This window comes from Melitaea cinxia, chromosome 8, assembly GCF_905220565.1.
Source record: "Melitaea cinxia chromosome 8, ilMelCinx1.1, whole genome shotgun sequence".
NCBI classification, from domain to species: Eukaryota; Metazoa; Arthropoda; class Insecta; order Lepidoptera; family Nymphalidae; genus Melitaea; species Melitaea cinxia.
The window spans coordinates 13,536,932-13,558,713 of NC_059401.1; the positions used below are offsets into that span (position 1 = coordinate 13,536,932).

Consider the following 21,782-nt stretch of genomic DNA (forward strand, 5'->3'; position numbering starts at 1 on the left):
AACTTTAGGTCCCACATATTACGTTTGCTATGTCGATTGTTCGGGTCGTATCGTTCTCGTGCTCGAGAAAATGTAATTATCATAAAATTATATCTTATAAGCGTATTTTGATATTACTTACAACGTAATTACGTTAAATAGTTATAATAAATAACATAGTTTTATTGCGTGCGCTTAATGCGCAACTACAACAGATCAACTATCAAACTACAACTAATATCACACTTACTCCGTAACATTCAAAAACGTTAATATGAACTACGGAATAACGTTTGACTTTTAAAAACGTAATACTCACAGATTTTTTGATAAGTTTGTACTTTTTAAACGATTGCAAGGTCACCAGTTTTCTAGCATCGGCCGACTAATCAGAATCACTACAGACAATTAAAGCTCTCGCTTCACGACTTGCAGTCGAAGCCGCTCTATTACAAAGTTATTAAACGTTATATCTGCATCACATGACGTCATCTCTATTGACGTATGAGAGCACGCGAGCTGAATATATTTAACAGTCTGCTCCATACTCGCCCCAATATGCGGGTGATAATCACTAATCAAAACATCAGGTAACAATGTCATTACAAATCCGCTCACGTCACACTATGCTTGCTTTTGTTTGTGATCGCCTTTCCAGCCTCTCGCTCGGTTAGCGCGCGTTCTGGATGCGGCTCAGGTCGAGCTGGATGGAGGGTTCGCCTCCGTGAGGAGGGTCTCCCCTGAGTTAACATCAGTTCACACCGACCGGTAGACACTTACACTGCTTTATCTTCTGTAACCGTTTGCGTTTAAAAGGAGGATTCTGTCCAGGGCACCGAAGCGTAACAGTGATCCAAGTGAACTTCTTCGGTCTACAAAACGAACATGATTTGAACGCAGGCGGAGGCCGTTCGTCATTGCCGTCGCGACGCCGTGGTCCTTTCGGAATATAAAATGAATTGCACTGTCCGTAACAAAAATTGTTTATCACTGTCGCCTGTAAACAACCGGGTTCACGTATTTTTTGTATTAACTGTTCCGTTTTACACCAATCTTCCTTCAGATACTCCTTCTTAGTGACGATCAATGCATTCTTAGAAGATTTGAGTATATTTCGAAACGCTGCACCTTTGGGTATTTCGGTCGCATCTTCTTGATCAGGTGCCGATACGATCATCGTCTCGGAACTGCCTTCGCCAAGCTCGTTTCTCTGAACGTACGATGTTGGCGAAGCCGTCGCTTCTTCGTTTCGTCTTCGCGCAGCGAGTATCCTATCGACTTGCTCCGTGTCTATAATATCCAATATGGAATCGGACGGCGTAAAAGGGCGTTTGTTTCCAACGCCAGCACTCACAGCGCTAGTGGCCAAGAGCGCTGCTGCAACGAGCCAGACAAACGATTTCGAATAGCTCTCCATCTGTAATAAAAATAGTTGTAAGTGAATGGAAATATAACTGGCACGTTTTGATTAAAAACCTGTAGGCTTCGCTCGAGAGGAAGTCGTAGGTTTAACTCACGTTGTAGCGAGAGAAGAGAGGCAACATGTCGTAGGCAGTGCGTCGGTGTAATGGTCGGCGAGTAGCGAGCAACGCGCTATGCGTGTGCGCTGGGCCGGCCGGCGAAGCGGTAATGAGCGTGAGCGCCCCTCAATGGACCACTGCTCAATGAACGAGATGAGTCACGCACCGTGCCTCCACCACAGAACCGTTACTATCGGCGACAGTCGCAGAACCGACACCTCACACATGTTTAACGTTACCACTGCCTTTTTTTTGCTTCTAAACAATGCTCCCTAATCCGTTTGTAAATTTTTGTGCTATTTAAACGAGTCGGGCGACTTTTAACAAACAGCGTATTAAAAATATAGTTTTACTGATAACGCAAAGATTAACGGAATTGTTTCAAATTTCAAACAAAACGAATAAAAAAAATAATTATTCTTTTCTTATTTTTAATTTTAAATGTTTAGAAAAGTATGACTAATTATCTGAATATGTACTACTAAATAAAGTAATATGTACACTTACACTCGTTATTTATGCCCTAACTTGGACGTAATACTTTATTTTAGTAAAGAATGACCATTTACCTATATTAATATTTTACCAGGAAGGAAAACAACTGAAAATTATTACTAAGCAATTTATGTTGGTAAAAATAAAATAGAATTTGTTTTGATGACGTTGTAAATTACAAATGGTCACGAGCTATATTATTTTATACGCAAAAAAATAAATATGAACTCAATATGTAGAAAAATAAAATGAACTAAGGTATTATGTTTGCCTTACAATTTAACTTATGTTAACTCAGGGATTCTGAATCCCGATATCCTGGATTATATGATACTAGAATCCAAGGATTGATACATAGCATAAAACAAAGGCGCTTCCCGCTGTCTGTATGCTTGGATCTTTGAAACTATGCCACGGATTTTGATGCGGTTTTCTTTAGTAAAAAGACTGATTCCAGTGGAAAGTTTATGTGTATAATACATGCATAATATTGTAGAGGAACACTGATAGTTTTTGCAACCTAATGAAGCCGGGGCGGGTCACTTGTATCTATATATAGGAACAATATCCATAATACCATATTAAAACATAACTACAGATGTTAAAGTTCCAACGAATGGCTTAATAAATAATGCGTAGGTACAAACCTTATTTTTAACCGACTTCCAAAAAAGGAGAAGTTTCTCAATTCGATTGTATTTTTTTTATGTATGTTAACTTCAGAACTTTTGACTTGGTGGATCGATTTCGACAAAAAAATAATAATCGAAAGGTGGTGCGTGTCATTTGGTCCCATTTAAATTTATTTGAGATCTAACGACTACTTTTCGAGTTATATTTAATAATGCGTTATTACTTGACTATTTTTTCGTCAACCTACGTTGTTTAACTGTTTACTAGGTATACCGATTTTGATTATTTTTAATTTAATCAAAAGCTGATGTTTATCATGTGGTCACATTTAAAATTCATTGAGATCTGATTACAACTTTTTGAGTAATCATTGATAACGTATATTTACTTGACTATTTTTTCGTGTACCTACGTTGTATTTACTTGTCGATGTAATTGAAGTCATTTTTTTCGTTTGCGAGCAAATACAATTATATTTTAAGTTATTGTGTTGTATAAAATTCAGTTCAGTTCAGTCAGTTCAGCCTTTTGCAGTCCACTGCTGGACATAAGCCTGCTTAAGTTCGCGCCAGACATCCTGGTTTTCCGCAATCCTCATCCAGCCGACAACGACAATCTCGCAGCTTGGTTGGAGGACGTCCCACACTGCGTTTGCCAAGACGCGGTCTCCACTCCAGGACCCGTCTGCTCCAACGGCCATCGGTCCTGCAACACAGATCACCAGCCCACTGCCACTTCATCATTACAGGCTTTACAGTCCACTACTGGACATAGGTCTCCACAAGTTTACGCCAAAAATAGCGTGAACTCATGTGTTTTGCCCATAGTCACCACGCTGGGCGGGTTGATCACCGCAGGGCTGGCTTTGTCGCACCGAAGACGCTGCTGCCCGTCTTCGGCCTTTGTATTTCGAAGCCAGCAGTTGGATGATTATCCAGCCACCGGTCGGCTTTTTAAGTTCCAAGGTGGTAGTGGAACTGTGTTATCCCTTAGTCGCCCCTTACGACACCCACGAGAAGAGAGGGGGTGGCTATATTCTTTAGTACCGTAGCCACACAATACAGCCACTGCCACTTCAACTTGTATAAAATTATTATCAATTAAATATAAAATTAACGTTCTACTGTAACTGCAAATAGTATTATGAAATGATTGTGTAAGTTTGAAGCAAACTTAAAACATTATTTTTGTCTTTCGGAGCATTGATATTTCATTTATTAATTTCTTAATTGAGTAGTATTAATATATATTATTTTTCATATAATATTATATTAATATGTGTTATTTTTCTGAAATTGCTTATAATTCGATTTTCAATTGAATATTATCTATAACAATCTATTTTTCACTTAATTACGTCAGTAAGTTAAGACTAATTTTAAGTTTGCCCATTGTTTCCAATAACTATTTCCGGGATCGCAAGATTACCATAAGTTTAAAATGTACCGAGATCTTAAAGTCTTTAATTATGATAGGACCTTAGAAAGCCCAAAATAAATTTTCAAAATGAATCTGATGATGATGATGATGATTACTCGAATAAAGAATATTTTACTCCCAGAGGGTTGAAACTAGTAGGTATAATACTAACGCTGAGATCATGCTTGATCTTTGACAGGGAAGTCGGAGATATTTTCTCACCTATCGCTGGGCGCCGGCGCAAAATCATCGTTTCGTCGCGCAAGGCGCCAGCGCATATGGTGCCTTGCACCAAATCTTAAATCGACACGTTTCCACCCATTTATGCTTCCCACAATGCCCATAGAAACTATATATATCCATCCGGAGCCTTCTGCGAAGTGTAGGCGCTGTGTGGGTGCACAATGTACACTCAATCGCTTTTTTAACAAACCATCATTAAACCATTCACGATAAATTACTTTAGATACGGCTGGTAAGACAAAATAGTTACGTTCGTTATTACAGAACTTACTTATTGCTTTATATTTCATCTCGCCGCCTCTGCGTAATGTCCGATTGACATTCTCATAAATATGTAAGCGTATGTGCGATAAGTTATAAATTATTCGCTTGCCAGTATTCTACTCTACCGTATTTTTTTTTTTTTTTTTTCTTTACAATTACTATGTTTTACATTTTATCAACACTATTTTAAAAATAGAACTGTGTCTTTATGGCTTTTTAAACAAATTTATTATATTGAACCAAGAGTATGTAATAATTGATTGTGAATCTATTTATGTATTACTCGAATAATTCTTCAAAGTTAACGTTAAAAATATGTATGAAAAGGAAAAAGAAAATAAAAATACATATGGATATAAATCTAGATTTTTGACAAATAATCTTTTTACGTTAATTTTGTTTGACAAACTTTTCTTTTTAATAAATAATAAGTCATGTTTATACCGATTACTGTTATGTTTATCTATATAAACACTGTAGTAAATTAACCATAATAACATTGTTTTGTTTTTTCCGCTCTTAGTCTTATCAGGATAGCTTATTATCTTTAAATTAGTTCGATAAGAGGCTGAATAAGGTATTTTAATCAGATCCTCATAATCAGACAGATATCTATTTCTATCCTTCGAGAAATTTTCTTAAACAAACAAACGTTTGCAAATGTACACAAATTTTAACAATCACTATCGAAGTTTCATTAGAAATTTAATAGAGATTTGTCGATTATAGCTTTAGACGACTAGCCGTCCTTGCCGATCACGGTTCGATGAGCTTTTTTTAATTAAGATACTAATGTAGTTTAATTAAGTCAAAGATAAGTTTTCTTTTCAGGCTCACAATTTTGCAAACTGAATAAATATTTACAGTTACCTTTGGGCAGTAGAAGAGTACAACCGATACTACCTGCCTGATCTTCGTACCTATGTCATCGATTAATTTAATTTGCCGTCGATGTTACCGTCAACGCGACCACGACAAACCAAACTATTATATATTTTATTTTAATTTAATAATATTTATAGTTCTCTTGACGCTAACCACATACATAATTAAAAATAATAAATAAATAAAATAAATGTTAATTTCATCAATAACCAACACATTACAATAATAACACAAATGTTGACATCTTCTTTTGAGTGCAATAAGCTCCCGTGCCAGAAGAAGTCACTCTTCCCATACTTAATAGAAATTTATAAGACGAAGCAAACTAAGCTTTACAAAGAATACAATTAAATAAAAGAAAAAAGAAAATTGGTAGTAACAACGTGGGTGTGTGTATGTGTGTTTCTGTGTGTTTTGTGTGTGTTATTAAATCAAATGATTTATTTAATTATTTTACCGACATCGATAAAAATATTTCGAATAGTATAAATATCGCGTATACAAATACGTTAAAAAGTGATTTCAGTAGCGATGGAATTTACGCCTATAGAATAGAAAGGAAGTGCATTGAAACATACAAAAGTTCATTTTTTATCCCGAGGCGCTTAGATGACATCGGAATTTCATTCATCAGCATCCATTCATGCATTTTGTCCACCTTTAGTAGAATGAAAAAAAAACGACAAACCGACTCTAATAGACGTGCCGTCTACATCACTCGCTTGAGATATAGATGTTCAAAAATATTTTTTTTTTTACCTGTTTAATTTAAAACAATTTCATTCCAATCATTTTAAACTAAAAAAAATAGAATTTTATAAAAGCTTAACATGATAAGCGTTTGTGACAAAAAAAATTGTAATTATTTTTGGCAGATACAAAAAAAAAACTGTCTATTTTTTGAAATAGTCTGTAGGCGACTGTCGGTCGGGACATAGAGGATAATGTCTCTTTCCTTAACAAAGTTCATACCTCCTTTTTTCCCGTATGGCGTCAATCAGTAATTAGATACCTTACGGCTACGGCTGACGGTATTAACATGAGACACATAACTACAAAAAAAATTGCTTTCAGAACGCCTTTGTCTTTTCTGAAAAGAGTACATAATGCTGCTATATTGATACATTTTAAAAATTTTGCTTAGTAATTTTTTTTTCTTTTAGAATACAAAACAATACAATAACAAAGGTAAACATTCATTTGTTTTATGACGCCAGAGATAGCACTAAATGTGATTTCTTTTATTTCGTTAGTCAATTAATCATAGGATTAACTTTTTTATTTAAAATTGGCCTTTAAATAATCTGTGTATCACCTAACAATGAGTGAATACAGTCACATAAAACTGTTCACCGTTACATGAAAATTTTTACTATTAAGACGTAAAACCCGATATGTGACTTCCGACCGGTTGCTTTATCCATAAAACGATTCATTTTGCTAATGAACTATTAAATTTAAAACACGACTTTTTCGAAAGTTAACGCTTAATTAGTACTTATAACGAATCGTTTTCTGAATACAGAAGAATACAATATAGAAGTCGTTATTTTATTATTAAGCACGCTTCAGCCTGTAATATCCCACTACTGGGCATAGGCCTCTTTCCCCATATAGGAGAAGGATCAGAGCTTAATCCACCACGCTGCTCCAATGCGGGTTGGCGGATATATGCCCTACTATGAGTAACGATCGCTATCAGGAGTACATGATAACAACCGGACCGACGGTTTAACGTGCTCTCCGAGGCACGGTGAGGACCCACAAGGACTGCACAAACACCCAGACCACGGCAAACACCTGTATGGCCAATACAAATGTTTGTCATGTTCGGGGATCGAACCCGCAACCGCCAGCGCAACAGGTCAACAATCCATGTCTGTAACCGTTGCGCCAACGCGGCGTCCAACACACTAAACTATTAATTAGTCATTTCATAACACAAAAAATCTTGTATCTTAGTCAAATAATCTGCGTCACTTTTACATTTCAGAAGGTTGTAAGCGCAAATGACTACACTAACTTATTCACGTAGACATATTTAAATAATATTTAGTATTCAAAACAAGCTTGTAAAGATAAAATTAATTATTCTAGCGACTTGAGGCTTATTTTAACGTAAGTTGCCGTTATGGATATCTGATATTTGATAGTATACCACAAAAGTTTATGATATATTCTTTTTTACCATTAAATTCCACTTTATTTATGGGATATTTCTGTTCGTAAGCTGTTAATCTAAGATTGTGTTTTATTGATTGTGCCTAGTCTATTCGTAAGTTTTGTGAACAAAAAATTTTATTTAAAAAAATGCTCTTAAAAATATAAGGCCGTTTTTGTCAACACCTTGTATAGTTTGTTTCGTGGCGCTGAACTACCTAGGGACAAAAGTGTCAACAGAGTACATAGAGACCGACACTTCTCAGAATTATCGTACACAAATCTTGTTGATTCTTTTGATGTTTTAAAACTTTACTCATCTATTTATATAGATCACACAAATAGGAGAATTAGTGGTTTTTTTTTAGTTCAAATTTTTTCGTCAAATTTACAAAGTTACTACAGTTTCAAATTTTTTTTTTGTCAAAATAGAGTCGACATATCTGGATTATGTAAGTTAAAACTTGTACATTTTAACAGACTACAAAAGTTGTGTTAGTTTGATGTTTTTTTTTTTTGTATGCGATACCAAATTGAATGTAGCCAGTTGCAAATAAAATATAGTAATTGTATTTTGCATTAATATGTTGTACATTAAAAAGGTTTAAAACGCGAAAAAAATCACTTTGAATATTAAGAACAAAAATAATTAATTTTATCGTGAAAACGATTTTTATAATTGTAAATAATTTTAAATATAATTATAATTAATTATACTTATTTCTAGTGGTTACAACAATTACATATGATTTCAGTTACGGCTAACCTTTAAACAAGTTCATAATTAGATATAGCATTACTAAATGATGCAACAACCGCTGTGGTGTAATGGTATTTGGATATATGTATATCCTTGTGGGACCCCCCACCATGCACTGGATTTATTCATAGTAGGGAATTTATCCGCTAACCCGCAGTGAAACAGCGTGGTAGATTAAGCCTTCTCCTACATGTAGAAAGGGGCCTATGCCCAGCAATGGGATGTAAAGGCTGAATAGAAGTGATGCAACTGTAAAAACCGCTTCAGTTAATACTAACGTTATACATACAATTTTTGTATCAATTATTTATTCATTATCTTTTTGATAAAAATAGATAAAGGCGTACAAACAAAATATTACTAACTAATAATAAATTGATAAAATATTTTGCTAAATTACTTTCAAATTATGTACATATGAATCTACCGTTGAGCTTCCGAAACATAGAAAGGTTCTATTTTTCTCACTGTGTCGCGTATTTATTTTTGTTAGAAATAATTATTAAAGTATCATCGAAAAATACTCAACATTTAATAGGATGGATTAACACGTTACACACGATTTTTAACCGACTTCCAAAAAACGAGGAGGTTCTCAATTCGACTGTATTTTTTTATATGTTACTTCAGAACTTTTGACTGGGTGGACCGATTTCGACAAAAAAAATGTAATCGAAAGGTGGTGCATGTCATTTGGTCCCATTAAAATTTGTTTGCTTTTCGAGTTACATCGAATAATGCGTTTTTACTTGACTTTTTTTCGTCGACCTACGTTGTATTATACCGCATAACTTTTTACTGGGTATACCGATTTTGATGATTTTTAATTTAATCAAAAGCTGGTGTTTATTATCTGATCACATTTAAATTTTATCGAGATCTAATTACAGCCTTTGGAATAATCTTTGATAACGTGTATTTACTTGACTATTTTTTCGTCCACTTACGTTGTATTGCTTGTCGATGTATTTGAAGTCGGTTTTTTTTCGTTTGCGAGCAAATACAATTATGTATTTACATTACTAACAATACAATAACAGCTTTGTCGAAATAATTCCTATACATGTTTACCTACCTGAAAGTAAGCGGCCAAGTGATAAAGACACAATTGCATATTTGTTACAAATTTCGTAAAATGTTGTGTTTCAGTGTATAATAAAGTGTTAAATGTCTAAAAAAATGTAACACAGTGTAACAAGATGGTTATAACATTGCTTTTTTCCTATTTACGGATTAAAGAGATGTGCAATAAATTATCTAGTTGCATTGAACGCTCTACAAGTTGTTTAATCAGCGTGGGCGCATTGTCATTCGTCAATTCGAATGTGAAGCGCGACTAGCAGGCGCCTAAGCCGCAGCGATATTATTGGGAGTAGGGTTACCACGACAACTGGACGACTCACATTTTGAAAGTGATAAGCCTTTCGCGACCTTTCTCGTCAACTCCTATCATAATGTAGCCTATAACCGCATCTGGCATTTTAGTTGCCTACTTACAAAGATCCAGGTAGATCTATTGAAAAGTTGATTACTAGCTCGGGTTTTCTCGTCGGTTGTTTTAAAATGTAGTTTTGATGTAGCACATCCTGGGTTATAATTTCTGCTTGATCACATCATTTAATTTCTATGTACTGATTGATTCAGCCTAAAATCATGAAATGTTCCACAACTGGACATAGTCCACCACTTTCTCCGTGTAGTAGAAGGGTCTTCTTAGATTCACTAGAAATAGTTCAGAGGTAGAATTTGTATAATTGATTAGATAGTAATTTAGCATTCATTCTTGAATCCTCATAAATATACAAAAACTAATAGCGTTTTTCAATACATATTACAGAGTCTATAAGCTATGGTAATCGCTTACCATTAGGTGACCTGCACGCTTGTTTGCTACCTAGTTGTAAAAATAAAATAATAATAATAAAAACTATTTGTACTACGAACTCATGACGCCTCATTAATACTATATTTATAAAGTTATCTAAGCATCTAAACATGACGATTATATTCGTTTAATACATCGATGTAACTGATTTAACGTTAAATTCTTGACAACTTATATAAAACTAATACTTTAATTAATTTTCGTAATTTTAGGAAGGAACTCGATGTAAGTATGTATGTCTATTTATTGAGTTGCTTCCTATTATTTTTTTATAAAATTATACTTTACACCTACACCGTCAATATACCATCTCCTTTGCCCTAAGGTTGCCTGGAAGAGATTGCTTGAGAGAGCAATAAGGCCGCCTTTTGTACATTCTTTTTCTACAAAACTAATGTTGCTAACTTATTTTATTTGTTTGGTGTACAATAAAGTGTTAAATAAATAAATAAATAACTAGACAAACTAGACAAATTTTAAAAACTTTAATTGCATATATAAATATGTAGTGAATTGTGGTTTTCCATATTAATCTGGAGTCATCTTAAATTATTTTCAATAGCGTCCGCTAAGTATAGAAATATTTTTATCCATAAAACTCAATATTATAACGAAGTTTAATCGCTTGATCCCAATCGCTTTGATCGCCGTACTATCACGCCGGTCGGCGCCAGCGCAGCGCCCGCATGATGCCCGCTCCAAAAAAAAAAAACAATCCGTCAAACTGGAGCCGACTTTATTAATAAAGTATTCCGTATTGAAATATAAAATATCTGAGAGAGTAAATGTAAAAGTTAAATTTGTTATGGAAAAAACTGCAATGTGTTGTCAGTAATCATATCGCTTACACACTGTACGTAGCATGAGGGTTAGTCATCTATTCTGCTATTATATAGTCGCTATTGTGAGGTTTTTCTGTCTAGCTTTATAACCATGAAAATTGGTATGTGTAAAGGTAGCGTCAAATACCAGGTACCAACAAGCATTTAATGCGAGCAGACGTATAAATCAAATGAGAGTCCCTAAGAGCTTATGACATAAAATCCTTTATTATTCACACGAATCCGAATAAAAAAGGCCCGACATTCAATAGCCACGACCGGAGCTCGTCGCGCCTCGAATTTCATTATAGGATTAACCGCGGTTTTATATTTTTTTATGAAACGAACAATTAAAGAAACGTGATGGGTTTGACAAAAAATATCTGATATTTTTTTTCTTTTGATTTTAAAATATAATAAATTCGCGCTGCAACCGCTTAAACGCTTCTAAGAAATGGTATAATTTATAAATTTATTTTTAGTTTTTGTAGTCGTTTAAAGGTAGCGGGCACGCACGCGGTTCAATTCAGCCATATTTTTCGGTTGTAAACTTATTAATCCCATTTATCAATTTTGACACAAATATATTTGAAGAATACTAATATTTTTACCCTATTACTTCCTCTAAGGTTTTTTAAAATGTTCTTTATTTGCACCAAAAGATATTGTATGGCACAAATATGACCTTTCATTGTTACCTCGACGATATCATTGTACAAAAGTAGTTACAACAAAAAAATAAAATAAAATAAAAAAGATATAACCTGAAAACATAACCCATTTTTTTTGTTTTGTAGTCGTTAGAAATCATATTCGACTAATATAAATAACAAAATATTATGGTGATTTTTGTTCGCGATAAAAAAATTCAATTTTTCAAAAAAAAAAATACAATGAGAAGCAAAAACATAGCTGCATAAAACTGTTAAAAATATTATTGTGCGAAAAACGCACGCATTCAGCCTGTAGTATCCCACTGCTGGGCATCGGCCACTTTCTCCATGTAGGAGAAGGATTAGAGCTTCATCCACCACTCTGCTCTACTGCTGGTTGGCGGATATTTTCCATGCTGTGTGTAACGAACGCATATGATAAGAACCGGGACCGACGGCTTTACGTGCTCTCCGATTAATGGTGGGGAGACCCACAAAAACCCACATCCACACCGGAATGAAATATTTGAACAAATCAAATATCAATCCCGAACGGGAATCGAACCCGCAAACCGTCGGTACTTTAAGCGACTATTCGCACGACCACACCAGAGAGGTGGTTACGTAAAACAGCATATTAATAATAAATAGCAGCAATTGCTTTTGTCAAAATTTTATAAAATTAAATTGTGCTCGAGACAAAATAAATAATTTTAAATGAAGAAAATACTAATTCTAAAAAAAAAATATGCACTTATCTCTTCTACATAATAATAAATTCTAAATAAATAATTTGAAATTACTTATTAATTAAATTAAGTTATATTTTTGAAATACAAACGTAGTGAAGAAAACTTAAACACGATACTGAGGTAGGGCACAGCAGGAATTTCCTGCTCAAAATATGGAGCAGCCCGACTGGGGTAGTACCTCGACCTTACAGAAGATCACAGCAAAATAATACTGTTTTCAAACAGTATTGTGTTCCTGTTGGTGAGTAAGGTGACCAGAGCTCCTGGGGCGATTGGGGAGCGATTGGGGATTGGGTCGGCAACGCGCTTGCGATGCTTTTGGTGTTGCAGGTGTCTATAAGCTACGGTAATCGCTTACCATCAGGTGAGCCGTACGCTTGTTTGCCGACCTAGTGACATAAAAAAAAAAAAAAAAAAAATACAGATTCAACGTCATATTTTGTTAAAATTAAACAAGTTTAATCCACAAAGTTAACTCAACTTTGAAATTTCCATTACAATAATATGATTACGAATAGTGAATTAATCTAGATAGTATTTTAGGCTTATCGCAAAGTAAGGTTTGCCCGGAATGTTGACTAGAGGATTTAGTTGATAACGTCATTAGTAATACCTACCTATATAAAGATTATATCGATGCCTAACAGCCAAAAAGGGTTAAGCGACATTTTTTGAGAAACCGAGTTATATATATAGTTAGAATCGAATACAACTATATATATAAACTATATATATAACTCAGTTTCTCAAAAAATGTCGCTTAACCCTTTTTGGCTGTTAGGCATCGATATGTTTCTTAGACGACGGCGCTAGACATATTAAAAATGTTTACGGTGTTATGTTTATTACGTTATTATCTATTTGCAGTTTAATATTTCAAACCGTGATAACAAAGAGCCTTCTTGTATTTTTAACCGACTTCAAAAAATGAGGAGGTTACTCAATTCGACCGTATATAATTTTTTTAAATGTATGTTCGGGAATAACTTCGTCATTTATGAACCGATTTTGATAATTCTTTTTTTGTTGGTAAGCAGATATCTCTGGTATAGTACCATGAAAAGGAAACTAGGATCTGATAATGGGATCGCAAAGAAATCGAGGGAAAGTCGAAAATCCGCATTACTTTTTTACTGGGTGTACCGATTTTGATAATTTTTAATTTAATCGAAAGCCGATGTTTATCATGTGGTCACATTTAAATTTCATCGAGATCTGATTACAACTTTTGGAGTAATCTTTGATAATGCGTATTTACTTGACAAATTTTACACGTACATATTACGAAATGTTTTTAAAAATAGTTGTAATTTTTTTTTTTCGTTCATATGGACTCTCGACAAGAATTATGATATAGATAAAATATTATGAAACGTGTTTTTGAGTCACACGTGTGTATCTAATCTAAGTCGTAATTATAATATTTGTATAATTATTACGTCAAAACAAATTTTGGTTATTATTTTATTTCTTTTTTTTCATTAATTCAATTGATTTTTAAAATTAAACATTTTAATCAGTGACCTAATGCGGACTAAAATTTTTAAATTCAACAAATAAATTGACTATAATATTTACTAATAATGAATAATATTTGACTAGCCCGTTGGCGCAGTTTATAGTTACCATGCTTTCTGTTCTAGGGGTTGTGGGTTCGATTCCCACCCCGAGTCTGGGTGTAATATATATATTTATTTATATATGTATTATTTATAAGTATTTTATCTCAAAAAAAAAAATATGTATATGTCAGAATGAAAGAAGGAGAAGGTATACTTTTCGGCTTGAAGGTACATTTCTCTTTCTCATGATCTCAGAGTACTCACTCAGTCTACTGTGGGCATAAGTGGGTAATGTTGACACAAGTAAACACAATTAATGATATCACCAAATTATTATAACACAGGAATCAGTTAACAGAAAGGTAACGCAGTACGGAAGGCGGGTAGTTATTAGTTAAGGGGGCGAAGACTAACTTCTTAGCATTCGATGGATTCACGGTTCACCGTGCGGGTACCGAGTCCATCGTGTGGCAGAGGGAGTAACTCAGAGCAGTGCCTAGGACTTGCGACCCAGGTGTAGGTTTAAGGAGATCTCCTTTGGGATACGTATCAACGCTCACCTTCACTGCTCGAGTTATACGCCTCGCCTAGCCAAATTAATCGTAATAGATAACAATTAATTCGTTTGCACAAATTAATTATTGAATGAGTCTAGGTTAAGCTACTAGCAGGATACAACAAGTGTATCGTGCCAAGCCAGAGCCAAGACTGCCTTAGCCGAGGTAACGCCGTTCGTTTTATACACGTCAGAACAATTCGAGTAATATAATAAATGAGGGTAGGTGACTATCGAACGATGTGCTAGGTGGCGCGTCGATCACCCCACTACTCTAACAGCTAATAATTGACAACTGACATAATCTGAATACACCCAAGTCAAACACTTGACGTTCCGTATTCATACTCTGCGACATATATTTAGCTAATACCAACGGCTAGTTGGCGCAACGGCTACCAGCCATGGATTGTACCTGTTGCGCTGGCGGTTGCGGGTTCGATCCCCGCACATGACAAACATATTTGTATTGGCCATACAGGTATTTGCCGTGGTCTGGGTGTTTGTGCAGTCCTTGTGGGTCTCCCCACTGTGCCTCGGAGAGCACGTTAAGCCGTTGGTCCCGGTTGTTATCATGTACACCTGATAGCGATCGTTACTCATAGTAGGGAATATATCCACCAACCCGCATTGGAGCAGCGTGGTGGATTAAGCTCTGATCCTTCTCCTACATGGTTCCCCATAGCCAGATGGCCCAGAGGCCTATGCCCAGTAGTGGGATATTACAAGCTGAACCGTAGCTATACCAGTCGGCTGTTACCTATAACACAAATATTAAATTGCTTACTTTAGGAACAGACGACTGTGTGTGTATTGTGTAGATACTTATTATATTATATTATAAATTTAAAAAATTATTTAATCTTACTCTTACAGTGCAACTATAATGAAACTTTAAGCTTTAACATTTGATTATCTATACTTAATCAGTCTCGATAATAAATAAATAAAAAAACAAACAAACGGCGTCTATTGTTATAATAAATTCTTTTCCGACAGTATTTTGATAGTACCCATGTCTATAAATCGTGAATCAAAATTAATGGCATATAAATTTGTAAGCGTATTAATTGCTGTCTAAACGAGTATCCGTTTAATTGGTGCTTGTTCACACGATGCTAAAAATAAAATACAACGATTTCAACAACTACGCTAAAACGCTTGTTTTAACTTTTTATAGTCTAACTGACCTCTAGTCTAGACAAAGTCGGTTACGCAAATTGTTAAACAAATTTTCCATTAATATTTATTGGACGTATCACACCTTCATATTGTTTATTTTAGTTTCCGTATAATTTTAATTACTATGCATAGATATGGTAAAAAGCGTGTAAGGTTAATTTTTGTGAATACTATGCATCATGTAAGTTACAAGTATGATTCGGATTAACATTTTTTTTTAAATCAATAATAGTCTAATTTCACAGTTATGTGATAAAAACAAGAATGATACAATGAAACAAACTGTGTCCTTATGGCGGCTTTAGCTATAGTGCAGGAAGGGGATGCGGTACCCTTGGTCCGACGCGGCGCCCAAGTCTTATAGTCAGTGAGAGCCGCTCGCAAGGACGCAAAGGCGCAAATCGATGGACATTGTTCATCATATAATGTACTAGCTGTGCCCGCGGCTTCGTCCGCGTTGAAATCAGTGTTTCACAAAGTTTTCCCGGCAAACTTCCAGTGAAACTCTCATCAAAATCGGCTTAGCCGTTCCGTAAACCTTCCTCTTGAAGCTCTCTCTCCATTGGTTTTAGATTTTGAGGGAATCGATCACATACATTTTTGGGGACTTTGTTTTATAATACACTAACTGTTGCCCTCGACTACGTCCGCGTGGTTATGAAGATAAGTATTGCTATTAAGATGCTTAATGCAATTTTTTTTTATTTCAGTCATTTAAAATGCTTATATCACACTGAGTAAGTCGGCTTTTTAAGTTCCAAGGTAGTAGCGGAACTGTGTTATCCCTTAGTCGCTTCTTACGACACCCACGGGAAGAGAGGGGGTGGCTAAATTCTTTAGTACTGTAGCCACACAGTAAGACCTATCCAATATGCACACAAAATTTCATGAGAATCGGTCAAGCCGTTTCGGAGGAGTTTAACTACAAAGACCGCGACACGAATTTTATATATGAGATAAGTCAATTGTCAATAAATAAATAAAATAATACCTTATTATACAGTTTTTTTTTTTTTTTGTTTGTGACAGTCACAAAGTGTTCATTGCTCGCTATGTAACAATGTAAGTGTAACTTAAATGTAATTTTTTTTTATTTTCATTGGACCTTTTTCGTTTTAATTTTTCAATATCATAAAATAACTGAGAGTACGGAATGGATAAATGGTTATATAGGTTAGTATAAATAAATGATTGTTGTGTTTCTGTGGTGAGTAAGGTGACCAGAGCTCCTGGGGGAGATTCGGGGTAAGATCGGCAACACGCTTGCAATCCTTCTGGTAATCGCTTACCATCAGGTGAGCCGTACTCTTGTTTGGCGACCTAGTTGTATAAAAAATATTATAAATATTTATCATGTTTTATTTTTATCATAACAGTTGGAATAATTTTTTTTATATTATCGTTATGCTACGAAAAGAGATACATTTTTTCGATTTTTGAATATTTTTATTTTATTAATCGTTGTAGCGTAATATTTTATAGATTGCTTTCTTCAATGAATTGGCTCTCAAATATCATATCATATATTTTATTAATACACTTAGGTTAAGATGTTTGCCTTCCTATTTGGGAAAAATCTCACATTTACTCCACATAAATTGTATATCGCACTGTGAGGATTTATGGGTTAAACTTGAACTGCTAAATACCAATGGTCAAACTGATTATCTGTACATTTGCACCGTTTATATTCCCCCACCGGCACAGAAACATATCTTGGAACACTTCATTTTAAATACAAATCATATAATTGATAAACTTAGCTCCTTTAACTTAATCGATGTGGGGATTTTAACTTGGGTGGTCTGTGTTGGAACTAGACGACTGGCTGACAAATCTAAACTATAAATTGTATTTGAATAGCCTGGAAACAACTTTGTCTTCAAACCCTAAACTTTTTTGGAGCTTTATCAAGCGCAAAAAGGGTAACTCAATTTCCTATCCTGCCACGATGTCCTTAGATGGCGAAGTGGCTTCTTCCGGACCTGGACAGATATACCTAATATCATAAATAACGGCTCGTTATTAAACAGGTGTGTTATTTTTGTTGGCGTCCTGTCGTGTTGGCGCATTGGCGCGTTGGCGTATTGGCGTATTGGCGTGTTGGCGTGTTGGCGTGTTGGCGTATTGGCGTGTTGGCGTATTGGCGTGTTGGCGTATTGGCGTGTTGGCGTATTGGCGTGTTGGCGTATTGGCGTATTGGCGTGTTGGCGTGTTGGCGTATTAGCGTGTTGGCGCATTGGCGTATTGGCGTATTGGCGTGTTGGCGTATTGGCGTATTGGCGTGTTGGCGTGTTGGCGTGTTGGCGTATTGGCGTGTTGGCGTACTGGCGTATTGGCATGTTGGCGTGTTGGCGTGTTGGCGTATTAGCACATTGGCGTGTTGGCGCATTGGTGTGTTGGCGAGTTGGCGTGTTGGCGTGTTGGCGTATTGGCGTGTTGGCGTGTTGGCGGGTTGGCGTATTGGCGTCTTGGCGTATTGGCGTATTGGCGTGTTGGCGTGTTGGCGTGTTGGCGTATTGGCGTGTTGGCGTGTTGGCGTGTTGGCGCATTGACGTGTTGGCGTATTGGCGTGTTGGAGTGTTGGCGTATTGGTGTGTTGGCATGTTGGCGTGTTGGACTCGTTTTCACCATCTATATAGCATACATTTGAAATTTCGTCTCTTACTTTAAAATATAGGCCTTTCATACAAACTTCCAACCCCTGTTTTATCCCTTTAGGGGTCGAGTTTCGTAAAATCCGTTCTCAGCGGATGTTGATGAGGTCCTATAAGGAACCTACCTGCCAAAATTCAAGTTGATAGGTGTTATAGTTTTAGAGATTTCGTGATGAGTGACCTTTCGCTTTTATATATATATAGATTAGATATATATAGATTACTTGAATTTTACACCGATTCGTGCTGCGACATTACGACAACTTTCACACTACTTTATAGCTCTGGTGAAAACTATCAAGGTTGCTTTTAAAGCTTTATTATTTTCATATCTTTATATATATATATTTCTTGTGTGTGTGTGTATGTCACTGAACTGAAATTTTTTGTGTGAGTTCAAGGGGATTCAAGGATGGTTTAGTTTCACAATTTGGTCCACTGGAAAATGTTTATTTAACTATTTTTTTTTTATTTATAAGTAGTTGTTAATTTTGGAATGTTTCACATTGGATCCGGTAGACTGCGCTACCATCGCAGCATCAAATATTAAATATTATTCTATTTTAATTTCAGTTTGTCCCGACAGTTGGTGCTGCGATCAAATTGAGAAAAAATATTTGATATTTTGTGTTATGGCAAAACAACGTTTGTGGGGTTCAGCTAGTAATTATTATAATATCGCCAATAGAAGTTAGGACAATTATGGTCAATAAGGAATATTGTACAGATTTAATAATTTCTAAGATTTTACTGACTACTAAATGTTAGAATATATTTTACTGAACATTTACATTTTTAACAGACTTCCAAAAAAGGAGGAGGTTCTCAATTCGACTGTATTTTTTTTAATGTATGTTACTTCAGAACTTTTGAATGGTTGGACCGATTTCGATGATTTTGATGCGTGTCCTTTGCTTCCATTTAAATTTAATTGAGATCTAAAAGTACTTTTTGAGTTATATCTAATAATGCGTATTTATTTGACTACTTTTTCGTCGAACTACGTTATATTAAACCGTATAACTTATTACTGGGTTTACCGTTTTTGATAATTCTTACTTTAATCGATAGCTAATGCTTGTCATGTAGTCTCATTTAAATTTGAACGAGATTTGATTAGCATTGTTTGAGTAATCTTTGATAATGCCTATTTACTTGACTATTTTTTCGTCTACTTATGTTGTATTACTTGTCGATGTAATTCAAGTCGTTTTTTTTGTTTGCAAGCAAACACAATTATTAACAGTCGAATGATAAATCTATATTAATATTTACATTTCAATTTTATTTTATAGAATTCAAATAAATTATAAAAAAAAAATCGTTTTCAAAATAGATATATCGAATTAGATAAAATGAAGAATAGCTAGCTATTTAATTTATTTAACACTACCTTCGAGCACTATAAATACGGAAAATTGTGAGGATGAATGGAATTTATGTAAAAACTTCCGAACTCATAGTAATGAAACTTAGCACGTAGATAGCTGGAGTCCCAGAATAACATATAGGTAGGCTAATTTTCATACCGATGTTCCACGGGACCGGAAAGTACTTAGGTGAAACCGCGATTCGTAGCTATAGTTCATATTTATCGCATTTGTGATTATAGCTGCTAAATTATATTACGCAATCAATCAAGGCAAAAAAATCATGCTTTTATGTATAATGTAGATTATTGCTAAATATGTAATTTCAAATTTTACTTTTACACTTAATACAATTATATAAAAAACGTTTACTTAATTACACGATTATTTAATTATAAATAATTACATTTTACAATTAAATTGATACAATCTTTTAATTATATTTATAATTTTAAATTTTACTTTTTTTCAATGCAAATTGAATATTTACTTATTTAGATGTTCCGTAATATATTTTTTTTTGGTATAAAATACTTTCAATGTTTTCTGCAATAACAACTTACTTTGAAAAATATATTTCAATGTGCAAGGAAGACAAAAATAACATTGTAAAGTTATCGGCGTGGATATTGAACACTGACATCTAACTTTAACATTATATAGATATACTCGTAACTAGATTCTATTTTTATACCTACTGAGTAAAATAATGTCTGTTTTTCTCTGTTCCCGAGCCCTAAATATGCCCGATACCTATACTACTTATCGTATCGGTTATGTATACGCATATGCGTCCATCACTGTAATATATCAAGATAGCAATAGAATCAAAGTACCAAGTGGGCTATACATTTTTAAAATTTCCATTCCTTTAACACATCGATATACGTGAAACGGTATTTTAGTCTGTAACCAAAGCGAAGCAATAGCGCCGAAATATCAGGAAGTCAAAATGACCAACGATAAACATGGCAAATATTCCGTTTCGCATATAAATCATATTAACACATGGGCTGTCTACTCCAGGTCGAATTATCCCAAATTCCCACGGGTTAGCAAATTGCGGAAATAAAATCACAAGTCACGAGCTAGTAATGTTACTATAAGTGTGCGTGCGGCCTTCGAAAGCACTCTAATACTTACGAGAATCACTACCTAAAATAATGAAACTTGCACTATAAAGCTGTAATGTTTGGCTGTGTAAATAACATTTCTTAGTAAGTATAGGAACACTACTCAGTGACCAAACTCTTGCAAGGATCGTTGATTTTAAGCAGTTAGGTAGCGCTGTTTGTAAGCATTCGCAAGAACAAGGAAGATAGAAGGTTGTTTAGCTACTGAAAAGAAACAAAGGATGGAGATGAGAAAAGGCGAAAGCGATTTCGCTTCCAACACTTTTACACAAATGTTTCTTAAAAAAGCAACTGCTAAGTTTCTCGTCGATTCTTCTACGCAGAATCTACAATCTAATCTACTTCCGAATATTCAGAATCGGTGGTAGATTTCCACCAGTAAAAAATTATTGAATAAAGATCTATATCATTATAATTTGTGACAAGACGATTGAAAAGTGCTTTTAAAGTCCACTTGAATGAAGATAATTTTGAGATTGATTTTTAACACACCTATATAAAATAAGATTCATATCTTCAAGTCGATCTTCACTGAGAATAATTTACTTCCCCACTCAAGCTAGGCGATAAACAATCAATATTCAAGTACTCGAAGTTTTAAAAAGTAGATGATGTCGCATCTATACATATAATAAAATGGTAGGAAAATCAAAACTGTACATTGAATATTTTTTAAAAGAATACTTGGGGTATGATCTACAATCGATACTATTTAATATAATTTTTGTCTGTTTGTCTGCTTGTCTGTATGTATGTCCGGGATAAACTCAGAAAGTACTGCATGGATTTACTTCAAATTTGGCAAGAATATTATTAAGAAGTCGGGTCAACATATAGGCTACATAATATCACG

General features: G+C 34.7%; 1 protein-coding gene across 1 annotated transcript; it reads right to left on the reverse strand.

Annotated features, from left to right (window-relative positions):
* Positions 1-730: 730 nt before the first annotated feature.
* On the reverse strand, positions 731-1,640 carry LOC123656101 (gremlin-1-like). Its single transcript, XM_045591825.1, has 2 exons — positions 1,497-1,640; positions 731-1,396 (listed from the first exon to the last, which is right to left on the reverse strand). Exons 1-2 carry the CDS (start codon positions 1,521-1,523, stop codon positions 731-733), a joined length of 693 nt encoding a protein of 230 aa, XP_045447781.1. The 5' UTR covers positions 1,524-1,640.
* Between the last annotated feature and the right edge of the window lie 20,142 nt (positions 1,641-21,782).